Below are 26,198 nucleotides of genomic sequence, written 5' to 3'. Positions count from 1 at the left end.
CTTTGTATACATCTTGTAGGTCTGAAGATGACCACAGCAGTGGTCGAAACCGGTCACCTTATAAAATAAATTGTGATCAAGACTGTTTTTAATAGTAATTATTTACAATTTTATTGATCACTGCTGTTCCCATAATGCATTCAAACATTTTGCAACTGCTATCAGGCACGATTTTGAGTGGTCCCACCGAAAACGGCTTGCCACTCGTCACAATGATGTGAGTGACTCTGTAGCTTGCTCGAATTGCAGATTCATTAGTGTTTTCTCCGCTCTCATTCACCTGAACATTATAAACACATTACGGAACACGGACTGTGTTGCATGTTTTGATACCCTCCATATTATGAATCCGTTTTTAAACTTACGTCTCCTGGTATGTCTTTCTTAAGCCTGGCTACCAGTTCTCTGCGTACAACGCCTTCTACCTGATCGTAGCGCGCTGCGTGAAGACGTGTATAATGTCGTTGTATATTGTACCTCTTCGCAGAATAAAATACTTTGACATACCACACACTGCGGGCGACCATCCCTCTCAATGAATAGAAAGGTATCCTCCAATAGAGGTACAGGGCTCCCGGGGCTAGTCATAGCTGTCATTGAACATGGATTATTGTGTCAGTTGCGGCTGCATGCGGCCAGGGGGCAGTGAGTTCGCTTTCCCCCTCCACGCGGGCTCCGAGCTGCCGTAGTGAGCGCTCCGGAGCGCTCCGGCTCCCTGGAGCTCGGTTGGAACAGCCTGCACTAGACGATTGAAGCCCACACAAAAAAGTCAAATATCATCTTATAAACATCCACGGAAAAGTGAGTACTGTTACGAAATATGCTAAATTCAAGTATATGAAAATAGTGAGCATATTTCACTGTCCATCTCCTCAACCTCCCTTCTCTCTCCACATTATCACACTCGCCCTTAATAGCAGGCTGGTGGTTCATACCCCTACAGTATTTCTATCTAGGTCTTAACTGTGTACACAAAAAATATTTAAATTGTTCTAGGACTATAGGATGAGGTTTTTACCTGAGGCTTTGTTCACATATACGATGTCAAATATATTTCACATATATTTAACATATTTCACACATACTTGTGCATATATATAATAATTATCTAGTGTATTTCACCCTGAAGTTGTATTTTAATGCAGCTCCATGTTTGATATCACACCTCATGAACTATGTTCTGGGCGATGATATAATTTTGCAAGTACATTGACTGGTATATACGCTTACTGTCTGCAAAATGTGTTGTGGATAGAGGTAGTGGCAAAGAAGTAATAAATTAAAACACTGTGCACGATGTGGCAGTTTAGTTCAGATCCCAGTATTTGATGTCCTGTCTCCCGAACTGTGTGTTATACAACGGTACCTTTTTGTAGGTGCATTCAGCAGCAGATGTGGGTGCTGTCTGGAAAATGTGTTGCAAATAGAGTTAATAGCGACAAACCAATAAATTTAAATGTCTTGCACGAGGCGGTAGTTTTTCACACATTCCGTGTTTATGATGTCATATCTTCTGAACTAAGTATCGTAGACCTAATTTTTCCGGTACATTCAGTGGTATATGCTAATACTGCCTGCAAAATATGTCACAAATATAGTTAGTAGTAAAGGAGTAATGAATTGGAACATCGTGCTTCATGTGGCAGCTTTACTGCACGAACTGTGAAAAATCTAGTAAGCGATAAACTTTTTTTCTCTTCATCATTTTGTGGAGTTCATCAGCAAGAAAAAGTTTCTTATAGATTTGAAATTATTTTTTTTAGTTTGTTGCAAGTCTCTGAATGCTCTCATTCTTAAATTCTAGGCGACTAGAATACGGGTATTCTTGTGTTGCAGGCTACACTGCTTTTTCTCCCCATCCCCAATAGGTGGGTGGTTCTTACCCCCGCAGTGATTCTTTCCAGACAGTAAATGTTTGTACCAAGTTTGGTTGATGAAATGGGTCCAGTGGTTTTGGAGGAGATGTGAAACATACAAACTTACTTACATACATCCATTTTTATCATTTGTGTGGATGTAAAAGCACTTTGTAATTATAAAATCCATGAAACATTTGAAATAATTGGTGTATGTTAACAGGTAAATTTAATGTCATAAGTGATACAATATCTGAAAGACCAACTCTCTTAAGTTTTTTGAACACTGTGCCAGCAAATTAGTTCGGAAAAATGCTGATAGGGGCACCACCAACTGCAGTTGGTGAAAATAGTAGCAAAGTGGGCAGATTGTGTGTGTGTGTGTGTGTGTGTGTGTGTGTGTGTGTGTGTGTGTGTGTGTGTGTTAAACCGGGGACATAGAAACGACGGAGAGGCTTCATCCTGCTGTAGCCCTGTGAATGTCTCACACCAGACAAGTGTAACCCCAAATGTTTGCGTGGTAGAGTAATTATGGTGTACGTGTACGTGGAGAACTTGTTTGTGCAGCAATCGGCAACATAGTGTAACTGAGGTGGGATAAGGGGAACCGGCCCGCATTCATCGAGGTAGGTGGAAAACTGCCTCAAAAACCATCCACAAGCTGGCCGGCACACCGGACCTCGACACTAATCTGCTGGGCGGATTCGTGCCAGGCACCGGCACACCTTACCACTTGGGAAGCAGTGCGGCTAGCTGGGTGGGCCAGATCTAGTGTACTAGAATTTGCCAATTGCCAATCGTTGGAGAGTATGTGAAGAGCTTTACGTGGTAAGTTTGAGATGCTGCCAGTTTACAACAGCATAGTGAAGTGGTATAAGACATTTGAGGAGTGTCGTTGGTTGTGCAGTGCAGAGTGTTCAGGCTGTGACTGGGTGTGTCGGAACAGACTTCGGACAGTGTGAGGGATGTGATATTGCTAGGTCTCACAGGGTCTACCACTAAAACTAGTGCAAATTGAACATGCCCCAGCCAAAATATACAAAATGATGACACTCCAAGCACAATTAAGGACATCTCACCCACCCGTGACCACCAATCTGGCAGCTTGTGCCAGAATGACCATTCTGGCCCAAGCTGCTGGAGTTGGCAGTCATGTGTGCTTGCAATATGCTTGCATGTGTGAATGAACGACGTGTGTGTGTCTTTTACTGGCAAAGGCTATGGCCGAAAGCTTATGGGTAAGTGTTCTGTGCCACGTCCAATAAGACAGTCTGCTGTATGGTACGGACTCTTCTTCTTTGCTGCAATTGTGGTTCATTCTGCAACTCCAAACATGTAGCAGAGAAACTTGATGGTGACCCTCTACATTTCCATAATTGGATGCGAGATTTCCTGAATGTCGTGTTGCCATGTTTCATGGCCTGTAATCTGTGTAGCGTCCCATAACATTTCCATGGGAAGGCCGTGGCACACCGTTAGGCTCTTGGAAGTATGGATGATAGCTGCATGAACAAAATACAAAATTTATATACCCTTATTAGCCAAAACATTATGACGACTGCCCACTGAGACCTTGGAAACCGCCAGGTGGTGTTGTGGGCGCGTGATGTGGTAACCAAAGTGTGTAAGCAGAGCAGACACGGATGGGGGACCGCCCTAGCAGTGATATGGGCTGCAAATGGGGAAACCCATTGAGATAAGAGACTTCGACAAATGGCAGAGTATTATGGCGCAGAGCCTGTGAACGAGTATCTCGAAAACGGCGAAGTTGGTCCAATGTTCACATGCCACTGTCGTGAGCATCTACGGAAAGAGGTACAGGGTGACACACGGGAGACGGACAGTTTTTAATGAAATAATACTCAGCCAACTTTAAAATTAATGCATGTTTATTTACACAAAATCAAAGCCCATTATTTGCCATTTTAGTTAACAAAGTTATTTGTGAAAAATAATGTCGTCAAGGTGATGTCCGTCATTTCGAATGCAGGACTTGAGTCTCTTCTCAAAATCCTACATCACACAGACTAAAATCTCTGCAGGGATGGCCACAATTTCTTGAATGATTGCATTCTTCAACTCGTCCAAATTTCGTGGTTTGTGATTATAGACGCAGTTCTTAAGGTACCCCACAGAAAAAAGTCACATACTGACAAGATGGGAGACCTGGGAGGCCAAGGAACATTGCCAAAACGTGAGATAATCCGACCAGGAAACGTGCGTCTAAGAACTGTCATTGAAGTGTTTGCGGTGTGCGATTTTGCCCCATTCTGCCAGAACCAAACGCATTTTAAAGGGATTCGTCGTCTTCTTAGTTCTGGTTTCAAGAATGTTTCAAGCATACGAATGTAACGAACCGAATTAACAGTAACTGTGGCCCCGTTCTCTTCAAAAAAATAAGCTGGCTGTCCTGGGCTTCTGACTGCTGCTCGCCTTACCCTTTCAACATTTTCTGGTGTCGTTACTCTGCATCTCGGGCCAGGATGCTTCTTATCCAGTATGTTTCCAGTCGATCTGAAGTTTTCCACCCATCTGAAGATTGTTACGGCTCAGGAACAGCTCCATGTCGACCGACATTGAACCGTGCACGAAACAATTGCTGCGGAGCCGTAATAGACTCACCACTTTTCACAAAACTGTCATAGAAAAACACTCGACGTTGCAAGTCCCACTGCTCTGTAGTGACCGAGTGAATGAATTGGCGTCTTGTGTGGATCAGAACTATCCCCACCACGACCACCTCCCACCACTGCGCCCTCAGTACTACGCAGTTCGAAACCGTCAGTCTCCCGTATGTCACTGTGTAGGAGGACAGTAAAATTATCACTAGGTTGGACAGCCGTGACTATTCACAGAACGCGGGGTTCAGAGACTTGTCTGCTCTGCAAACTAGAGTAAACGACGATCTGTCCCATTTCTGCCGAAAAAGCACAATGCTGGTGCACACGCGAGTGTTTCGGAGCACACTGTTCGTCAAACACTGCAGCTCTGCAGAAGACCACTCCTACAGGTTCACATGTTGACCCAGTGACATCAAAATTACAATTGCAGTGGGCACAGCACCTTCAGGATTTGATCATCGATAAGTGGAAACGTAAAAAGTGATTGCACCGTGGTCACAAGCTGGTGGGAGTAGTAGTATGCTACGGGAGACAGTCTCCTGCGCTTGCACGGGACATGTCGTAGTAATCTAACCACCTGCATCCCTTCGTGCTTGTTCTCTTCCCCAACAGTGATGTCATCTTTCAGCAGAATAATTGTCCATGTCTCAGAGTGAGAAGCTTGCTACGGTGGTTTGAGGACCGTTATAGTGAACTCGTGTCAGTGTGGCGGCGACCAAATTCACCTGACGTAGGTTCTACGGAACCTATCTGGGTCACTGTCGGGCACCATCATTGCTTACGCAAATCGGCAACCCGTTATTTTTGTGAATTACGTGACATGTGCGTGGACATCTAATGCCACCTATACCTCCACAAACCTACTAACAAACTGTAGGATCCCTGATATACAGAATCAGTGATATATTTGTTCCAAAGATTGAAAAACAAGCTATTAAGCAGGTGGTTATAGTGCTTTGTCTCATCAGTGTATACCGTATACGGACTTCGTAAAAACTGTACAATGACAAAAGATGTCTCCTTTTGAGCGGAATCAAGTGAGATAAGGCGCTACCTGTGTGTGTGTGTGTGTGTGTGTGTGTGTGTGTGTGTGTGTGTGTGTGTGCAGCCTGAGCAGTGAGCGGGCTTCACCACGTGTTGATGGAGTGCACTATTCTGTGCTGCAGCCAGTTGAAGGTGCTCTGGAGGGGCCACCATTGAATACGCGAGCAGACCATTCGGAGATTGTCAGTGGTAGTAAAGACGCGAAGGAGACTTGTCGATTCTGGATGATAGTCGAGATTAAAAGTTATTGATTTATGGTTGTGAATTGTAATTGTGCAAGTTTCTGGAAGAAAATACATTGCTTAAAGCAAAGTTGCTGTCAAAAATAATTTACATAGCTGAAGACAGCTGAAATGCCACACACTTTCAGTGAGGCACTCACACTTCAGAAAAGAAGCTACCGAGCACGGCAGATAGTCGAGCTGGAAGTGACTGGCAGGTCCAGCTCATAACTATTATTAAAGGCAACCGCCGACCTAGTGCTAACGTACTGTACATTCGGCCATCTAGAGAAGGCAGTGTTACTCTTTAAGTACAGTAAAGCAGAACAGCACCAGGAAACACAATAAACACTGCACTCGATGCTTCTCAAATGGCCACCACAGTTGCCAGACTTGACGCCTCACAATTTTTTCTTGCAGGGCTAAGTAGAGGATAATGTATATGTTCCATCTCTAGCACAGAACCTAAAAGACTTCTGACACTACATCAGAGCCTTTATTCTTACTGTCACTCCTGATATGCTGCGACTGGTATGGGCAGAATTGGTCTACCAATTAGATGTGTGCCGTGTAACAAAGATTGGACACACAGAACATCCGTGAACGTTGTTAAAAAGAAGAAGAAAAAGAACTTTGAGAGCTTGTTTTCCACATACTGTCTTTTTTATGCTATTCTTGACGATTTACCTGCACTGATTTTTTAAATGTTTTATGGACATTATAACCACATTCTAAGTCAACTATGTTTCAGAATGCTATGGTACAGCAACTGGATGTATTTAAGTTTCAATAACTGTACCTCCGTGTCTGAAGATGAAGCTTCAAAATCAAATGTTGATAAAGTAAACAGCTGAATTAATATTTACTGTGAAAATAGCCCATGTGTTCAGAAACAAATTAATTTACTGCTGAAGTCTCCACTATCCAGTGTAATGGAAAGAATAAGATCTTAACAGTGTGCCCAGTTATCGGATGGCTAGTGAGATGACTGGCTCGTCACTATCCCACAGCGGCAGTTGGCGACACGGACGGCATCGTCTTCCGGAGGCACCGCCGCCGCCGCAAGGGCAACGGCGACCCGGCGACCCCGAAGCGCGTCTCCTTCCACGGGGACGTGGGTGTGGGCGGGGCGACTGCCACGCACGTGCAGGGGCAGCAGTTCTCGGCGAGCTTCATGCCTGCCCACCCCGTCGTCAAGAAGGACGTTGTGCCCGGCAGGTCGGTGTGCGCCCACTCTAGATTTTGCTACGATTCACTGCTTTTGAATAAACCAGTTCTGGTTAAAGCATTTCTTGTAAATAAGTTTGATATTTGTACATGTGTGTAGAATTTTTCTGTCATAGTCAATGTTAGTCCTCTACAAAATTTAGTTCAATGACACATTACCAGCTATTTCAGTTTGTCTGTTTCTTAGAATGCCAGCTATTGTTATGGATTTTCGATTTTTATTAAGATGGCTATGCAATGTGTAACTGTGATACTAACATTTTCTGAATTATGTATGTCGAGGGTTTAGTTTTTTTCTTGTATTTTAACGAATGTTAGGTTTTGCGAAAAATATAAAAGTTCACTAAACCGACATAATTCTTTATTACCATTCTAGTCATAACAGTCTACTGTTCAACTTTCAGTAGTTGAAACCTATTATACTAAAACCGTAATTGTAGATTATTGCGCCTTATTTTCACATAAAAAAAATTGTTTTGGTGTGATGGACTCTGATATGTGGATCTTTGCTCATGGGCATTTTGCACTTACTTCATTTTACTGAAACTACGACAAGGAAAAAAATATTTCATGGTTCACATAGTAGAGAAACATCAGAACATAATGTAAAGCATTGTTTCAACGAATGTTTTACAAAATCCAGATGAGAAGTACTCACTAGAATATTAACAGAAATCTTCTTGCACAAAATCAGGGGATCATTATCAGAATTTTCAGTATTGTCATTCTCACTGCCATTATCATCAAAACCGTGCTTCATTTCACACACAATTTCATTCTCTAATATAACAATGAAATCAATTATGGGAACTAGCACTGCAACATGCCGTTGTTTCTCGCCACCCACCTGGGCCTAATTTACGTTAATTTCTTCTGTCTCAGCTTTTCTTCACTGCAACTATTCTCTGCTTCACTCCATTTCAGTTTTCTACATCTTTTGTAGTCTTTCCCATCTATTTTTCACCATCCCGTCCCACCTCTGTTATGTACAATGCACTTAGCTTCTCACTCTTATTAACTTGTGCACAGTACAGTGTTTTAGTAGTAATCTCTGTCTTGCATATTACCCTGTCTTGCACCTTTAAGCTCTCAGATTTTCAAATCTCGTCTGATGCAGTCCCCAACATTCGGTCTTTCCTTCTCATCCCGTACGGTAAGTCTCCCCTTACCTGTGGCTCTGGGTGACTTTCCCAAAATCTACCCCTTTTCCTAGACCTCTCCAGTCATTTTCCTTCATCCGTCTTGCTTCCCCTTCAACCCTTCTGCCTGAAGAAGGAGCCACTGGCTCCAAAAGCTTACCAATCATAACAGTCTTTTACGTGTGTGTTCTGCTGCCACTTGGTGAGTAATTTTTTATCTAAATTAAATTTCATTCTCTGTAAGAAAACAAAACCGTGTCTTTTCATTTCTTTACAAACTGAACAAACAGCTGTTGCCCTCTAGCAACTTAATTCCATATAACAGACAAGATCTACTGACTGATTCAGAAACTACATTTCCATGATCTGTTGCCTGTTACAGGAACTACAAGTCTCTCATAGCACAGTGAAGACTGATAGGGCCCACCAGTATACGTGATTTTTGTATGTAAAAGCGGGAGAATTTGCTTCCTGTCAAATAACATGTTTGACTGTCTACTAGAATTTTTCTTTGTTGTCAGTTGATGAGCTTGACAGTCAAAGTGTTAATATTTTCCTTCAATAAATATGGTAATGATAATATGTACAGTAAAATCCCTTTTTACACTTTTCAGCAGACTGACCCAAAGAAATTTAAAATATAGGAAAGCATAGGAAACACAACAAGCAAAAATGAATAAATTACTTTTACTGTCTCAAGATTTGAAATACTTTTACTGTCATTCTGTTTATATTGTTCAAAATATAAAATTAAAGCAGATTCAATTTTGCCTATTTATAAAATCTGAAATAATCATTTGTGTTTCTTTGTAACAACAGTTAGCTCTACTTGTCTCTTCACAGTATGCAAAGCATCAATCACAAAGGAAGTGGCTGAATGCTGACACACACTGGGTTTCCCCTGTTTATTCTGGCAATGTCCAATGGTGTAAATAAAACACATAAGAAAAAGTCTTTCATGAAAGCCACATTAAAAAGACATTAGTGTTCTAACATGTGATAATCATTATAAAATTATGGTAAATAAAAGTGTTTACATATAATTGCTTAAAAAACTAAAGTTGCCAGTATTTGTAAACAGAGAACAATAGGCACGAAATCTACAGTTCGTTGCCAACAACGAGGTCACTTGACTGAGGGATGTCCAGGGTGAGGAAGAGGCCAGAAATTGTCATCCTGTTACAGAGCATCTTGACGAGGAATGTTTGTCTGATATGTAATGGTCTATTGACACATAGCCAACACGGATTTACAAAACATCGTTCTTGTGAAACTCTTTACTCACACGAAGTGTTGGCTGTTATCGACAATGAATTTCAAGTTGATTCCATATTTCTTGATTTCCAGAAAGCTATTGACACTGTACCAACAAGTAGCTTGTAATTGAATTGCATGCTTATGAAATGTCATCGCAGTTATGCGACTGGCTTAATGATTTCCTGTCGGAGAAGTCAAAAATTCGTAGTAATTGATGGAAAGTCATTGAGTAAGACAGAAGTGATTTCCGACATTCCCCAAGGTAGCGTTATAGACTATCTGCTGTTCCTTATCTACATAAATGATAAGAGATAATCTGAGCAGTTGTCTTAAATTGTTTGCAGATGATGCTGTCATTTATAGTCTTTTTAAGTCATTAGAAGATCAAAACCAACTGCAAAACGATTTAGAAAAGATATCTGTATGGTGCGAAAATTGGCAAATGACCCTAAATGATGAAAAATGTAAGATCATCCACATGATTTCTAAAAGGAATCCGTTAAACTTTGGTTACATGATAAATCAGTGAAGTCTAAAGGCCATAAATTCAACTAAATAGCCAGGAATTATAATTATGAACAACTTAAATGGGAAAGAAGACACAGAAAATGTTGTGGGGTAGACGAACCAAAGCACTCCTTCTTCAGCCACGGGTGGCCTACCGGGACCATCCAACCACCGTGTCGTCCTCGGAGGAGGATGCGGATAGGAGGGGCGTGTGGTCAGCACACCACTCTCCCGGCCGTTATGATGGTATTCTTGATCGAAGCCGCTATTGTTCGGTCGACTAGCTCCTCAATTGGCATCATGAGGCAGAGTGCAACCCTAAAAATGGCAACAGCACATGGCGGCTGGATGGTCACCCATCCGAGTGCCGGCCACGCCCAACAGTGCTTAACTTCGGTGATCTCTCGGGAACCGGTGTATCCACTGTGGCAAGGCCGTTGCGCAGGTGAACGAAAGACCAATCAAAATTGGCAGAACACTTAGAAGGCGCAACAGTTCTTCCAAAGAGACTGCCTACACGATGTGTGTCTGTCATCTTTTATAGTATTGCTACACAGTTTGATCCTTACCAGATAGCATTAATGGAGTACATTGAGAAAGTACGAAGAAAGGCTGCTCATTTTGTATTATCGAGAAATAGGAGAGTGAGTCTCACAGACGGGATATAGAATTTGGGATGGACGTCATTAAAACAAAGGTGTTTCTCATTGCAGCGGGATCTTGTGAAATTTCAATCAACAACTTTCCCCTCGAAATGTGAAAATATTTTGTTGGCGGCAACCTGAATAGGGAGAAAAGATGATCAACGTAAGGAGATTCAGAGCTCACATGCAAAAGTATAGGTGTTCATTACTTTCCGCATGCTGTTGGAGAGTGGAATAAAAGAGAATTATTGTGAAGGTGGTTCAACGAACCCTTTGCCAGGCACTTAAGTGTGATGTGCAGGGTATCCATGTAGATGCAGATGTAGATCAGGTCATACCGACCTAAGACTGCACACCTAGTACGGATTAGTGTATTTCACACAGAGAGATGGCCTTCTTCAAAAGCAATGTTTCTTTGTATAAATGACTGTGAAATTAAATTAAAGCTGTTGTAATACAATGCAATGAGGAGTAGGAAGCTAGCTGCTATAGTCACTATCATCAGATAATGATTATCGTTAAGGCAGTGACTCGGCATACTTTCTCGTGCTAATGGTATGTTACATAATCGATAACTTTGCCTGTGGTATGCATTTTCTGCTTTGTTCTGAGGCTGACTTCGAGCAGGAAGATGATGCACTTTTTGCAGGAATCTGTATGAAAATCAATTTTAAAGGTCATAATAATGTCAAAGAAAACTTAAAATGTGGGAAATGTTGTAACATGGAATCGTTTATGGTGGAAAACCATTGTATTGAGAGAATGTGATGTATGGTCACCTGATTTGTTTATTGAATAACGCATTTGTTGTTGACAAGATTTGTAATTTATTGACTAGAAATAAAGAATACAGCTTGGAACTAGAAATAAAGAATACAGCTTGGAAATACAAACTTATGAATCATATGTTCAGTATTACTGCCGTTTTGGTTTACAACTTCTTCAAGTCGCACACGTGCATTTGTAATGACTCCCTGACACAAATCTTATGGAATGGCACAGCGTAACTCAACGTGGATGATTTGGATTGAGAGGGTTTTAAGGGCACATGACGGCAAGGTCTTCAGCGCCTGCTCAGTAACCAATTGAGACAGGTGTCAAGAAAAGACTCAGAACAATAAGATTAAACAAACACAGGAGACTAGCTTGGAAAAATATGTGCCTACCGACACCGAAGCGTGGGACGAAGCATGCCACTAGCAGTAAAACATGGACAACCCAGGAAGAAAGTGGTAGAGGGAGGTAAAACAATATAACAGATGGTAGTGGCTGGCTGACTGCAAGGAAAAAGGGAGTAGCCAGTCACCTTGCAATACACTAAAACCTCCAGCCTTAAAGTTTAGGCCAGAGTCCAGACACATCACAAAACTTTAAACCCTAGATACACATGTCTCAACATTAGCTAAAACACAGGGCAGATCCCCATCAACTTGTGCTTCTGCCCTTGCATCACGGTATAAAATGCAGTCTGTTAAAATGTGCCGGACAGAGATGTGCACACCACAAGCATCACAAATCGGGGGATCCTCCTGCCGTAATAGAAAACTATGTGTTAGAGGACAGTGGCCGATCCAAAGACGCTTGAGGGTCACTTCTTCCCGCCTGAGCTCCCGGCAGGAGGTACGCCACAGCCGAGTTGTTGACTTCACCGACCGCAGTTTATTGGCCGTCACCGCCAGCCATTCGTTCTCCCACAACTCCGTGCACTTCCTGTGGAGTGCAATGATGACAGGGGATAGGACACTGGACCACATCCTGCTCTCTGCAGGCCTCTTTGGCAGCCCGATCGGCCTGTTCATTGCCCCAAATTCCAACACGACCAGGCACCCAGCAGAAGGACACCTCCTTAGCCTGCCGTTGGAGCAAGTACAGTTGTCCATATATCAGCTCGACCATCTCCTCAGTTGGGTACAGATTCTGAAATAATTGTAAGGCACTGAGAGAATCGGAGCAGAGGAGATTCATCCGCTCCATTGACTTCAGGATCGCGTGGAGCTCCACTGCAAAAATGGTATATTCATCAGGGAGGCAAATCCGGGTAACCTGATCAGGGAACACTACAGAACAGCCAATGAAATTCTCCTGTTTGGAGCCATCAGTGTAAATGACGGTAAAACCGTGATGCGCATCTAAAATGTTAAAAAACTGAGACTGGAATGTAAAATCTGGTGTACTATCTTTCTTAAAATTAGTCAAATCTAAAATAAGTCTGGGTCTCCAGAGGAGCCAAGGTGGAAATCTGCTCCAATGATGGTCCTAAGTTGCACTGCATTTTCACGTTTTCTGTGGTATACCTTCTCTTTAAGGAACCCCACAAAGGAAGAAGTCACATGGGTTAATGTCTGGGCTGTGGGGGGGCCACATTCATCACCCTGCATAACATTCTGGAAATTTGTTTGACAATACCCTAAGACCAAGTCTTTTATGTTGGAAATCAAGCACAACCTTGGCAGTATGGGGGCGTGCTCCATTCTTTATAAACCATTGTCTCCAATGGAAGACATGTAGCCACGAGTTGAGAAAAGGACTGGTTTCACAGCATGTGTAAATAGCGTTCACCAGTTACTGTAGCATTGAAGAAAAATGGACCGATGATTCTGTGGCCTGACATTGCGACCCACACGCACACTTTCTCCCCACAGGTGTGTCTCGTGCGGATTATTCGTGAAGGTTCACGCGCCCAGAATCAAATGTTCTGTCTGTTCACAACATCATTCACGTAAAAATAAGCTTAGTTAGAAAACCATGTGTGGTGCAGCACTGCCTCTCAGTCTTGCTTGATTGCCGACCTTGCAAACTGCAGTCTCCGCACCTTATCTCTAGCAGTAAGCTTATGCGCCACAGTCATCTTGCATGGATACAAGTGAAGGTCGGATTGAATAATTCTTTGTCCAGATCGGCGTGAAATTCCCATCTCTGCACTGGCTCTTCTTGTTGATTTACTCAGACTACGAGTCAAAGCCTCTCAAACTGCTTCAATGTTTTGCAGCGAACGTACCATATGTGAATGTGGCCACTGACACTAAAAAAAAGATCCAGTTCCTACAGATTTTTGATGTAATCTGTGTGTTTTCTGTGGGCTGGGAGCCCACCGTGTGCTAAAATGAGCACAAAACCTTCTCTTTGTCAATGTAACACTATTTGTCACCGCAAGCAGTAACACAGTCTTTGTCTTTAGTGCGACAGTCAACTGTCCTCTGCCCGCCATCACGGCAAACTGAAATGGTGGACTCTCAACGGAAGCGATGAACTCGCAAAGACATCTGGCATAATTTCCACGAACTGCACGAAGTTGAGCGCACAATTTGAAAGCTATTGGCCAAATAGGTATACTTGTAGGATCAAAATTCAATCGGGTGACTTATCGTGTGCCACCCCGTAAAGGACAAAAATGGATGTTAAAAGTGGGAAAATGATAAATGCGGTAACATAAATATGAGTTTTACTGTTTGTACACAGGATGTCCCTACTGTGAGTCATCGGGCACATTTTCTCTGCTATTGTGGCAGATATTAACAATTTTGTTTGTGCAATGTGTAGCGGGATTCAACCCAAACAAATACTGCTCATCACGTTTTATGCGACGGCCTGTGTCATTGGGAAAGGTCGGATTGTTTCCTATTACAAATAAAATTATTTTTAAAGCAAAAGACTACATGTCACTGCAGTGTTCTCCACAGCTGCACAGTTGGAGCTGCTCCACGCAAATGTTTCCTGCAGCCATCGAGGAATGCAAGCTCTAAAGACAATCTCTTAGAAGTGTGAAACAGGTCATCCGAAAATAAAAACAGACAACTTTAATGCGATCATAACGGGGACTTAACATCTATGGTCATCAGTCCCCTAGAACTTAGAGTTACTTAAACCTAACTAACCTACGGACATCACACAACACCCAGTCATCACGAGGCAGAGAAAATCCCTGACCCCGCCGGGAATCGAACCCGGAAGTAGTTGTCACTTCATGAAAATACAGCATTACCGATTCACAGACAGTTGTTATTTGACAGTGCTAAGCATGAATTATTAGTGTCGAATAATCACAGTTAATATATTTTGCAGTTTTTGCTTTGATTAATTTCCAAAAGCGTAAAAATTCAAAGTTAGAAAAAAGCAAATAACTGTACTCGAAATAAAAATACTGCATTATCTAGTATTTTTTCACTCAACTCTTCTAATATCAAAATTTATTTGATGTGGAAAGGAGAGATCACTAGTCTGCACATGTTGTTGTTGTTGTTGTTGTTGTTGTGGTCTTCAGTTCTGAGACTGGTTTGATGCAGCTCTCCATGCTACTCTATCCTGTGCTAGCTTCTTCATCTCTCAGTACCTACTGCAACCTACATCCTTCTGAATCTGCTTAGTGTATTCATCTCTTGGTCTCCCTCTATGATTTTTACTCTCCACGCTGCCCTCCAGTGCTAAATTTGTGATCCCTTGGTGCCTCAGGACATGTCCTACCAACCGATCCCTTCTTCTAGTCAAGTTGTGCCACAAACTTCTCTTCTCCCCAATTCTATCCAATACCTCCTCATTAGTTATATGATCTACCCATCTAATCTTCAGCATTCTTCTGTAGCACCACATTTCGAAAGCTTCTATTCTCTTCTTGTCCAAACTATTTATCGTCCATGTTTCACTTCCATACATGGCTACACTCCATACAAATACTTTCAGAAACGACTTCCTGACACTTAAATTTGTACTCGATGTTAACAAATTTCTCTTCTTCAGAAACGCTTTCCTGGCCATTGCCAGTCTACATTTTATATCCTCTCTACTTGACCATCATCAGTTATTTTGCTCCCCAAATAGCAAAACTCCTTTACTACTTTAAGCGTCTCATTTCCTAATCTAATTCCCTCAGCACCACTCGACTTAATTCGACTACATTCCGTTATCCTCGTTTTGCTTTTGTTGATGTTAATCTTATATCCTCCTTTCAAGACACTGTTCATTCCATTCAACTGCTCTTCCAAGTCCTTTGCTGTCTCTGACAGAATTACAATGTCATCGGCGAACCTCAAAGATTTTATTTCCTCTCCGTGGATTTTAATACCTACTCCGAATTTTTCTTTTGTTTCCTTCACTGCTTGCTCAATATACAGATTGAATAACATCGGGGAGATGGTACAACCCTGTCTCACTCCCTTCCCAACCACTGCTTCCCTTTCATGTCCCTCGACTCTTATAACTGCCATCTGGCTTCTGTACAAATTGTAAATAGCCTTTCGCTCCCTGTATTTTACCCCTGCCACCTTTAGAATTTGAAAGAGAGTATTCCAGTCAACATTGTCAAAAGCTTTCTCTAAGTCTACAAACGCTAGAAACATAGGTTTGCCTTTTCTTAATCTTTCTTCTAAGATAAGTCGTAGGGTCAGTATTGCCTCACGTGTCCCAACCTTTCTACGGAATCCAAACTGATCTTCCCCGAGGTCAGCTTCCACTAGTTTTTCCATTCGTTTGTAAAGAATCCGCGTTAGTATTTTGCAGCCGTGACTTATTAAACTGATAGTTCGGTAATTTTCACATTTGTCAACACCTGCTTTCTTTGGGATTGGAATTATTATATTCTCCTTGAAGTCTGAGGGTATTTCGCCTGTTTCATACATCTTGCTCACCAGATGGTAGAGTTTTGTCAGGACTGGCTCTCCCAAGGCTGTCAGTAGTTCTAATGGAATGTTGTCTACTCCCGGAGCCTTGTTTCGACTCAGGTCTTTCAGTGCTCTGTCGAACTCTTCACGCAGTATTATATCTCCCATTTCATCTTCATCTACATCCTCTTCCATTTCCATTAAGTTGTCCTAAAGTACATCGCCCTTGTATAGACCCTCTATATACTCCTTCCACCTTTCTGCTTTCCCTTCTTTGCTTAGAACTGGGTTTCCATCTGAGCTTTTGATATTCATACAAGTGGTTCTCTATTCTCTGAAGGTCTCTTTAATTTTCCTGTAGGCTGTATCTATCTTACCCCTAGTGAGATAAGCCTGTACATCCTTACATTTGTCCTCTAGCCATGCCTGCTTAGCCATTTTGCACTTCCTGTCGATCTCATTTTTGAGACGTTTGTATTCCTTTTTGCCTGCTTCATTTACTGCATTTTTATATTTTCTCCTTTCATCAATTAAATTCAGGTTTTCTTCTGTCACCCAAGGATTTCTACTAGCCCCCGTCTTTTTATCTACTTGATCCTCTGCTGCCTTCACTACTTCATCCCTCAAAGCTACCCATTCTTCTTCTACTGTATTTCTTTCCCTCCATTCCTGTCAATTGTTCTCTTATGGTCTCCATGAAACTCTGTACAACCTCTGGTTTAGTCAGTTTATCCAGGTCCCATCTCCTTAAATTCCCACCTTTTTGCAGTTTCTTCAGTTTTAATCTACAGGTCATAACCAATAGATTGTGGTCAGAATCCACATCTGCCCTTGGAAATGTCTTACAATTTAAAACCTGGTTCCTAAATCTCTGTCTTACCATTATATAATCTATCTGAAACCTGTCAGTATCTCCAGGCTTCTTCCATGTATACAACCTTCTTTCATGATTCTTGAACCAAGTGTTAGCTATGATTAAGTTGTGCCCTGTGCAAAATTCTACCAGACGGCTTCCTCTTTCATTTCTTACCCCCAATCCATATTCACCTACTACGTTTCCTTCTCTCCCTTTTCCTACTGCCGAATTCCAGTCACCCATGACTATTAAATTTTCGTCTCCCTTCACAGTCTGAATAATTTCTTTCATTTCATCATACATTTCTTCAATTTCTTCGTCATCTGCAGAGCTAGTTGGCATATAATCTTGTACTACTGTAGTAGGTGTGGGCTTCGTATCTATCTTGGCCACAATAATGCGTTCACTATGCTGTTTGTGGTAGCTTACCCGCATCCCTATTTTCCTATTCATTATTAAACCTACTCCTGCATTACCCCTATTTGATTTTGTGTTTATAACCCTGTAGTCACCTGACCAGAAGTCTTGTTCCTCCTTCCACCGAACTTCACTAATTCCCACTATATCTAACTTTAACCTACCCATTTCCCTTTTTAAATTTTCTAACCTACCTGCCCGATTAAGGGATCTGATATTCCACGCTCCGATCCGTAGAACGCCAGTTTTCTTTATCCTGATAACGACATCCTCTTGAGTAGTCCCCACCCGGAGATCCGAATGGGGGACTATTTTACCTCTGGAATATTTTACCCAAGAGGATGCCATCATCATTTAACCATACAGTAAAGCTGCATGCCCTCGGGAAAAATTACGGCCGTAGTTTCCCCTTGCTTTCAGCCGTTCGCAGTACCAACACAACAAGGCCGTTTTGTTTAGTGTTACAAGGCCAGATCAGTCAATCATCCAGACAGTATTACACACATATGCTATGTAGTCAAAAGTAGCCAGGCACTTGACTGAAAATGACTTACAAATTTGTGGCGCCCTCCATCAGTGATGCTGGAATTCAATAAGGTGTTGGCCCATCCTTAACCTTGATTACAGCTTCCACTCTCACAGACATACATTCAATCAGCTGCTGCAAGGTTTCTTGGGGAATTCCAGCCCATTATTCATGGAGTGCTGCACTGAAGAGAGGTATCAATATCAGTCGGTGAGGCCTGGCTCGAAGTTGGCGTTCCAAAATGTCCCAAACGTGTTCTATAGGATTCAGGCCAGGACTGTGTGCAGGCCAGTCCATTGCAGGGTTGTTATTGTCATGTAACTACGACACCGCAGGCCATGCATTATGAACAGGTGCTTGATCGTGTTGAAAGGTGCGGTCACCATCCCTGAATTGCTCTTCAGCAGTGGGAAGGAAGAAGGTGCTTAAAGCAATGTTTAGTCTCCTTACACTGAGCGAGGCCTCATTTGGTATTTACCGGTGTGATGTGTGGCTTACGAGCAGCTGCTCAACCACGAAATCAAAGGTTTCTCACCTCGCGCCTAACTGTCATAGTACTTGCAGTGGATCCTGATGCAGTTTGGAATTTCTGTGTGATCATCTGGATATATATTTGCCTATTATTACACATTACGAACCTCTTCAACTGTCGGCGGTCTCTGTCAGTCAACAGATGAAGTTAGCCTGTACGCTTGCTGTACGTGTTCCTTCCTGTTTCCAATTCACTATAACATCAGAAACAGTGGACCTAGGGATGTTTAGGAGTGTGGAAATCTCACATACAGACGTATGACACAAGTGACACCCAATCACCTGACCATGTTCAAAGTATATGAGTTCCATAGAGCACCCCGTTCTGCCCTCTCACGATGTTTAATGACTACTGAGATCGCTGATATGTAGTACCTGGCAGTTGGTGGCAGCACAATGTGTCTAACATGAAAAACACATGTTTTTGGGGGTGTCCGGATACTTTTGATAACATAGTGTAGATGAAGTGTTGAATTGCAGGCAGACACAGTGCACCACTGCAGTTGAGCCGTGGCACCCTGTCACAGTGGCCATATTTGTGTGAATGTATGAAATATTTGGCATTCTTTTTCATTGTGCCTGTTTGTGACTCAGTGTCTCGTCTACGAGTAATGTAACAATGTATCCCTTTCGTATAATATTGCTGTCATTTCAGCCTTGACTATCCGTTGTTTAATTTATTGGATGTGTATTATATAATGTCCAACATAATTTGACTGTGCACTAACAGAGATCTAACGTTTTTTTCCATCAAAAAATAATTAACTATTTGTGTTGTTGGGGGGGGGGGGGGGGGGGGGACGACAACAACTTAGTTACTTCGAAGCCATCTGGCATTTGAAGACAGTGCTATTTAGACATCTGTACACTGCACTGCACTGTCTTTTTACAAACCTAATTTCTGTGGTTATTTTGGATCTGCGGAGAGGGCCACATTCGTAGCACATCATTATGAGTGAGTGAGTCGAGTCACACTAGATTCGGCAGACGGTGATGGCTTGCAAACTTTACTTTGAACTGTAGCACATGAAATGCAAAGATTTGTGGCAGCCTCACACTACAATATTGTGTAGTGCTCTTCTGACCTGCAGATATGCACATTTTTTAAAAAGAAATCCAATACTCTGGGGCTGAACATAGCAGGGCAGATGGTTTACCATTGCCTTCTTCTGACCTTTTATGAAGTGAAGTGTCACGTATGTGTCTGTGTCCTGTGGGTGACTGATGAGTGTGTGTATAGTGGGGTGTTGGATTTATCTTACAGACGAAGGGGAGGGACAGGGTCAAATACCGTGACGGCACACAGCATACAACTCTCGAATAGCATCGAGGGGGACACCGTGCTTTTAACATCCCTGTCTGATGCGCAGATCGCTGTTCTGTGTTACAGGCTCTCACTTTGTGTGACCCTGCAGAGAGGTTTAGAATTTAATCTAGAACACTGGAAAAAGACTGGTGTGAGGAACTTTATGCCATTATCTCTCCTCCCCGTGCTGGCCAAATACTGGCAGTGAACATTTCATCCACTGTCAGGATTCAAACTGACATATCTCCTAGTCGGGCGCCACTGCACGAGAGACCTCATCTACAGAGGCAGGCCACATGTTGTGTATTTACTCTCTAATTGAGATTAAATGTCATTTCCTATGCAACGATGACACGATCTACAGAATCTTTCATTTGCAAACTTGTCACATATCTTGTCGTCGGTAGGATTCGGAGCTCTTGGCAGATTTGTGTGGATGCAGTGTCAGAAGTTCAATTAAAAATCCTTCATATTCCTCACTGGATCTGCTAACTTACCATTAATGCTACAGAGAAACTGCATGGGGCTCTGTACGAAGGCTGTTTAAAAAGTATCAGACTGTTATTTACAAAACCAATCTCCATTCAGATGCAGTTGTTTGATGCTATTCACCTTCAAAGCAGTCCCTCTCAGCTTCTTCTGCACACTTCTCCCAACTCCACTGCCACTGTCAGAAGCATCACCAGAAAGCCTCTTGTGGTACGGTGCGCAGCTGCTCCGTCGAATTCTGCACAATGTCTTCCCTGTCCTGAATTACGGTCCCTTTCAGAGACTTTTTCAGTTTATAGAAAAGCCGAAAGTTGCTAAGTGCTAGGTCAGAGGAATAGGGAGGATGACAAACCACACATTGTTGCGTTTTGCCAGAAATCTCTGAAATAATTGAGAATAGTGAGCAGATACACTATTGTGGTGAAGGTGCCAACTGCACACAACCCAAATCTGGGTGTTTGCATCTCACTGCTTCACGAAAGCGACGCGGAAGTTCTCAGTGGTACTTCTTATTGACATTAGTACCTTTTACTGGGTACTTGTGGTGGACCATGCCACTAGAGTAAAAAAAGACAATCAGCGTGACTTTCACATTGCTACAGAACTGCCTCTGATTTTTTGGGTCTCGGGGATGACAGATGCTTCCATCGGGACTGGAACTATATTTGTGGGTTGTATCCATAAATGGAGGACCCATCACCAGTGATTACTGTGTTGAGAAAGTTAGGATTGCTGTTGACAGTATCCAGCACATCCTGGGTGATCTTCAGACGAAGTAGCTTCTGCTCATTTGTCAGCATCTTCGGCACGAATTGTGCTGAAATCCTTCAGAGGTCCAAATGTTCCATTAAAATGAGATGAATTGATTCAGTACTAATTTTAACCTCGTCCACAAGTTCTCTGATTGCGATTCATCCTTCCTACATCACCGTGCCGATAACGACCTCATTGTGGATATTTAGGACTCACCTGATTGTGATTCACTCTTCACTGACGAGTGGAAATCTTTGAAGCGCTTGTACTGCTCCTTTAACTGTTTAGTACACTAGCTTTATCTCCAAACACTTGTCAGATCTTGCAGATAGTTTCAACTTGAGAATTGCCAAATTTAAAACAAAATTTAATGCAATAACATCATTCCACTACTGTCATTTTTCCCCACTGCACAAACTCCAATGACTACCACTTACACGTTTTCACTTGTCAGCTGCTAACTAGTGACTGGTTGTTTCCGCAGCTGTGAAAAAAATCAGACGTGTGCATTACATAACCTGCAAACATTATTTTAATCAGTTATCAGGTGCCACACACGTGTGGTGCTCTGAACTGTATCAGAACAGTTCCAGTAGCATGTAGTTGTGTATCCAACCTTGTGATATCTTATCAGCTAAAAATGCCATTCTAACATAACAATGGAAAACCAAGCTGACTAGCTGAAAACCTCCATCTATTCAAGTAATGGGCCTGGTAGCAGAAATACGCTTTCACAGGTAGTGGTCAGCACATTTCAGCTTGGCTTTTCATTACCTTATTACATTATATATATTACATTATATATATTATTTATTTTATTCCTTCCTTCCTAAAAATCTACCCTCCTGTGATTCTAAAGCAGGTCACACATTGTATTAAACAGGCTCTGCATAATACTTTTTTTTTTCTTTTTCCTCCAAATTCTTAACTCTAATAATGCAGTACTAAAGATATTAATATATACTGTATAATTTAACAAATAGAATATATAAAAATCCCAATTAATTAGGAAGCTTTTGGTGGTTTATTTGGCTACATTATTGCCTTATTGAATTTTGATAAAATTTATTTTCTGTGCCATTAACTAGTTTTTAAGCTCAAGCAGGCTCATTATAAAATGGGGGTGTTACAGGAACGTGTTCATGGTGCTGGCAGAAATAAAGGAAGTTTAGTTACCAGTAACAAAAATGTTATGAAACGAAAATATTATGTTTTACAATATTTAAACAGCACTGCTTCAAATAATCCATCGACAATTTTTTTCTGATAATGTACATTTTGCGTGATTTATAGAACAGATAATGGATTTAAGTGAACATTTCAAGCTGCAAGTTTGTTCTACATTGCCAATATATGTCGTAATATTGATCAAAATGTTACCCAAAACATAAATAAATGGAATAAAATATTTACTACATAATTATTAGAGCGAATGAATTACTTTCATATGTGAAGCAGCCGTTATTTGTGGGTCCGCGGCAACATAAATAACACAAGGCAAAACATTTCTGAGTAATCAGTAACTGTCGTTAAATTAACAACAGAATAATAATTTGTGCACAAGGACGACTTTTAAATAGGTTGTTTTGGTGTCAGGATCTCCTAGAAATTCTTGAAGAAAAAGTTCTGCATTGATTCAGTTTGTTCATTCAGGAGTTTTTGAGGTGACTCCATCTTGCGGATTAAGTCTTTAACTGGTCAAGGACATCCCTTGTAACCCTATGTCAGCAATGTAAAGCACAGAAAAGTTATCACCGATTTCATGAGTGGAGTATTCATCACAGGCATTGGGTGACACAAAGCTGAACTTCTTTAAGTGTTTGAGTTGGAGGGCATCCGTGCATTCTCGGAAGGGCGTTGTACAATTTCTCTGTGTTTGTCCTATATGGAAGCATAAATGGGAGCATGGGAGCCTAGTTGCACATACATAATGGAATATACACAGCTATAAATGCTTACAAGTGTGCAAAACTTAAGAACAGAAATAACTTTTTCACGGTGTTTCACTGCCAAGTAACATACACTACCGCTCATTAATTTCAATACACCTAATAAATGACATCTAGTTCTCTGTAGATAAGGTCTAATACTGTAGGTACGGTTGAGGAAGCAAAGGAATAGTACAACAGTTATACACATGTCATGATTTTTTTTTGTGGTCATCAAGATACTATAGTATCCAACCAAGAATGTTGTGTATATAAACGTTATGTACCTATCTGATATCTTTGTTTACCTATTTGCCGACGGAGGCCGCATTTGGTGCACCTGTGTAGGGATGTAGTGATGTGGTGTATGCAGCGAATGGCAAGTGTTTCTTCGCTACGTAACATTTACTTCCTGCACTTCAGTTCTTCATGACATTGAAGTGTGCACATCACTAGTATGCCTTCACGAGTGGAGATAGCTGTAAAAAAACTTGCTGCAGTTGTAGCACTTAGCCAAGTAGGTTTATCTATTCACCAAATTGCAAAACAGTGTAGTGAATGAACAGTGGGAGTACAATACACCCTTAACCGCCAGAAGACAACAGGTTGCAATGAGGACATAGCATGACCAGGACAACCTCGTAAAAAAACTAAAAGTGATAATAAATATATCAGAATTACCAGTAATACAGATACAAAACAGCACCCAAACTCATTCAGAATTGGTAGAAATGAATATGACAACAATATCTGTTGCAACAGTAAAAAGGAAACTGACTGAAGCTGGCTTTAAAGGATGTATTACCACAAGAAAACCCCTTCTAAGACCCATGAACAAACAGAAGATACTTGAAAGGGCTAGAAAACATTGTAATTGGACATCGGAAGAGTAGATGAAGGTGTTGTTCACCGACAAATCGAAATTCAACATTTTTGGAACCAGAAGAAGAATATTTGTTCGCCAATTTGTAGGGGAAGGGCTAGCCCAGCGGGGTGTTCTACGTACAGTTAAACATGGTGGAGGCTCTATTAAGGTTCGGGGATGTTTTGCCAGAGATAGAATTGGTGACATTGTGAAAATAGAAGGATGTATGGATCATAAGCAGTACCACCGCATACTTCAGTATTGTGCAAAACGAAGTGGATTGCACTTAATAGGAAAAGGGTTCACCTTACAACATGATAATGACACAAAATATCAGTCGACGTACTGAACGAACTACATTGCATCAAAGGAAAAACAGAAAGTGCTGAATGATATGGTATGGCCATCCCAAAGCCCCGATTGCAATCCCATTGAAATGGGTCTGGGATGAAGTGGACAGACGCATCAGGGAAGTTCATATATCCAGCAAGGAACATCTCTGGAATATTGTTAAGGACGTGTGGAGTCATATAGATTCACAATACCTACAAAAACCGATTGACTGCATGCCTAGAGTTTGTGAGACACTCATTAAATCCAAAGGAGGATACTTTGATGAAAGTAAAATATAATGATTTTGATTGTATTATATACGAGTAACATTGCAGTGGGCGTAGTTTGTGTAGTATGCGTTTCTGCCACTAGGCGTGTATAGCCCAACTTGTTACCAGTCCAGTGCCGCCTGTTTTGTCGACCTGGCTTGTTCTGTTCACCTGCAGTGATTGTTTTTTTATTTATTTATTTATTTATTTATTTATTTATTTATTTATTGTTCCGTGGGACCACATTTAGGAGAAGTCTCCATGGTCATGGAACGAGTCAATACATGAAATTATAACACGATTGTAGAAACAGATAAAATGAAACAAGTCGTTAGTTTAAATAAAGAAAATCAAGAATGTAACACTGGAATTTGCTTAATTTTTTATCTCTTCCAGGAGCTCCTCGACAGAATAGAAGGAGTGAGCCATGAGGAAACTCTTCAGTTTAGACTTAAAAGTGTTTGGGCTACTGCTAAGATTTTTGAGTTCTTGTGGTAGCTTATTGAAAATGGATGCAGCAGAATACTGCACTCCTTTCTGCACAAGAGTCAAGGAAGTGCATTCCACATGCAGATTTGATTTCTGCCTAGTATTAACTGAGTGAAAGCTGCTAACTCTTGGGAATAAGCTAATATTGCTAACAACAAACGACATTAAAGAAAATACATACTGTGAGGGCAATGTCAAAATTCCCAGACTATTGAATAGGGGTCGACAAGAGGTTTTCGAACTTACACCATACATAGCTCGAACAGCCCGTTTTTGAGCCAAAAATACCCTTTTTGAATCAGAAGAATTACCCCAAAAAATAATACCATATGACATAAGCGTATGAAAATATGCGAAGTATACTACTTTTCGTGTTGAAATGTCACTTATTTCAGATACTGTTCTAATGGTAAATAAAGCGGCATTTAGTTTCTGAACAAGATCCTGAACATGGGCTTTCCACAACAGCTTACTATCTATCCGTACGCCTAGGAACTTGAACTGTTCCGTCTCGCTTATAACATGCCCATTCTGTCTGATTAAAATGTCAGTTCTTGTTGAATTGTGGGTTAGAAACTGTAAAAACTGAGTCTTACTGTGATTTAGCATCAAATTATTTTCCACAAGCCACGAACTTACTTCATGAACTACATTATTTGATAATGTTTCAATATTACACACAAGATCCTTCACTACCAAGGTGGTGTCATCAGCAAACAGAAATATTTTTGAATCACCTGTAATACTAGAAGGCATATCATTTACATAAATAAGGAACAGCAGTGGCCCCAGCACCGACCCTTGGGGAACGCCCCATTTAACAGTGCCCCATTGGGACTGAACATCATTACCACTCTCAATATTGTGTTCTTTTGTTCTTGTTTTGTTTTTTATGATGGCAAGTTTAATTGAACAATGTGCAGCTGTGGAATTTTTTCTGCGTGGTAAAAATGCTGCTGAAACTATTTTAATGTCGAGAACAGTTTACCGAGATGACGCTATTGAAAAAACTTGAGCATACGAGTGGTTTGCACGATTTAAAAATGACGACGTGTCGATTGCTGACAAACCTCGTTCTGGACGTCCATAGACTGACCGAATAGATGAAAAGATTAAAAAAATTTGAGAGCTTGCGCTCACACTGTCGGCAGACAATGGATTGACTGCCAGAGATTAGTGGATTAATTTGGCACGCAGTTCAGTGAATTTGTGGCAGACAGGAGACTGGTTCTTCCACAATGCGCCTGTACACACAGCCATCTCTGTTAAACATGTTTTGGCTAAAGACAACGTGGTTCTGCTGCCCCGTGCACCTTACTCATCTGA

At 41.4% G+C, this 26,198-nt stretch overlaps 1 protein-coding gene across 1 annotated transcript in view; it reads left to right on the top strand.

The window, feature by feature from the left end:
- Window positions 1-26,198, top strand: part of LOC124719799 — a 293,431-nt gene that overhangs the window by 75,422 nt on the left and 191,811 nt on the right. Inside the window, exon 7 of the mRNA XM_047244994.1 lies at window positions 6,753-6,960. Coding sequence (XP_047100950.1) covers window positions 6,753-6,960 — 208 coding nt within the window. The remainder of the gene's footprint in view (window positions 1-6,752; window positions 6,961-26,198) is intronic.

Source organism: Schistocerca piceifrons, chromosome 11 (assembly GCF_021461385.2).
Source record: "Schistocerca piceifrons isolate TAMUIC-IGC-003096 chromosome 11, iqSchPice1.1, whole genome shotgun sequence".
NCBI lineage: Eukaryota > Metazoa > Arthropoda > Insecta > Orthoptera > Acrididae > Schistocerca > Schistocerca piceifrons.
Note: the sequence above shows the minus strand (reverse complement) of the source record. Positions and strands in the feature narration are given on the sequence as shown.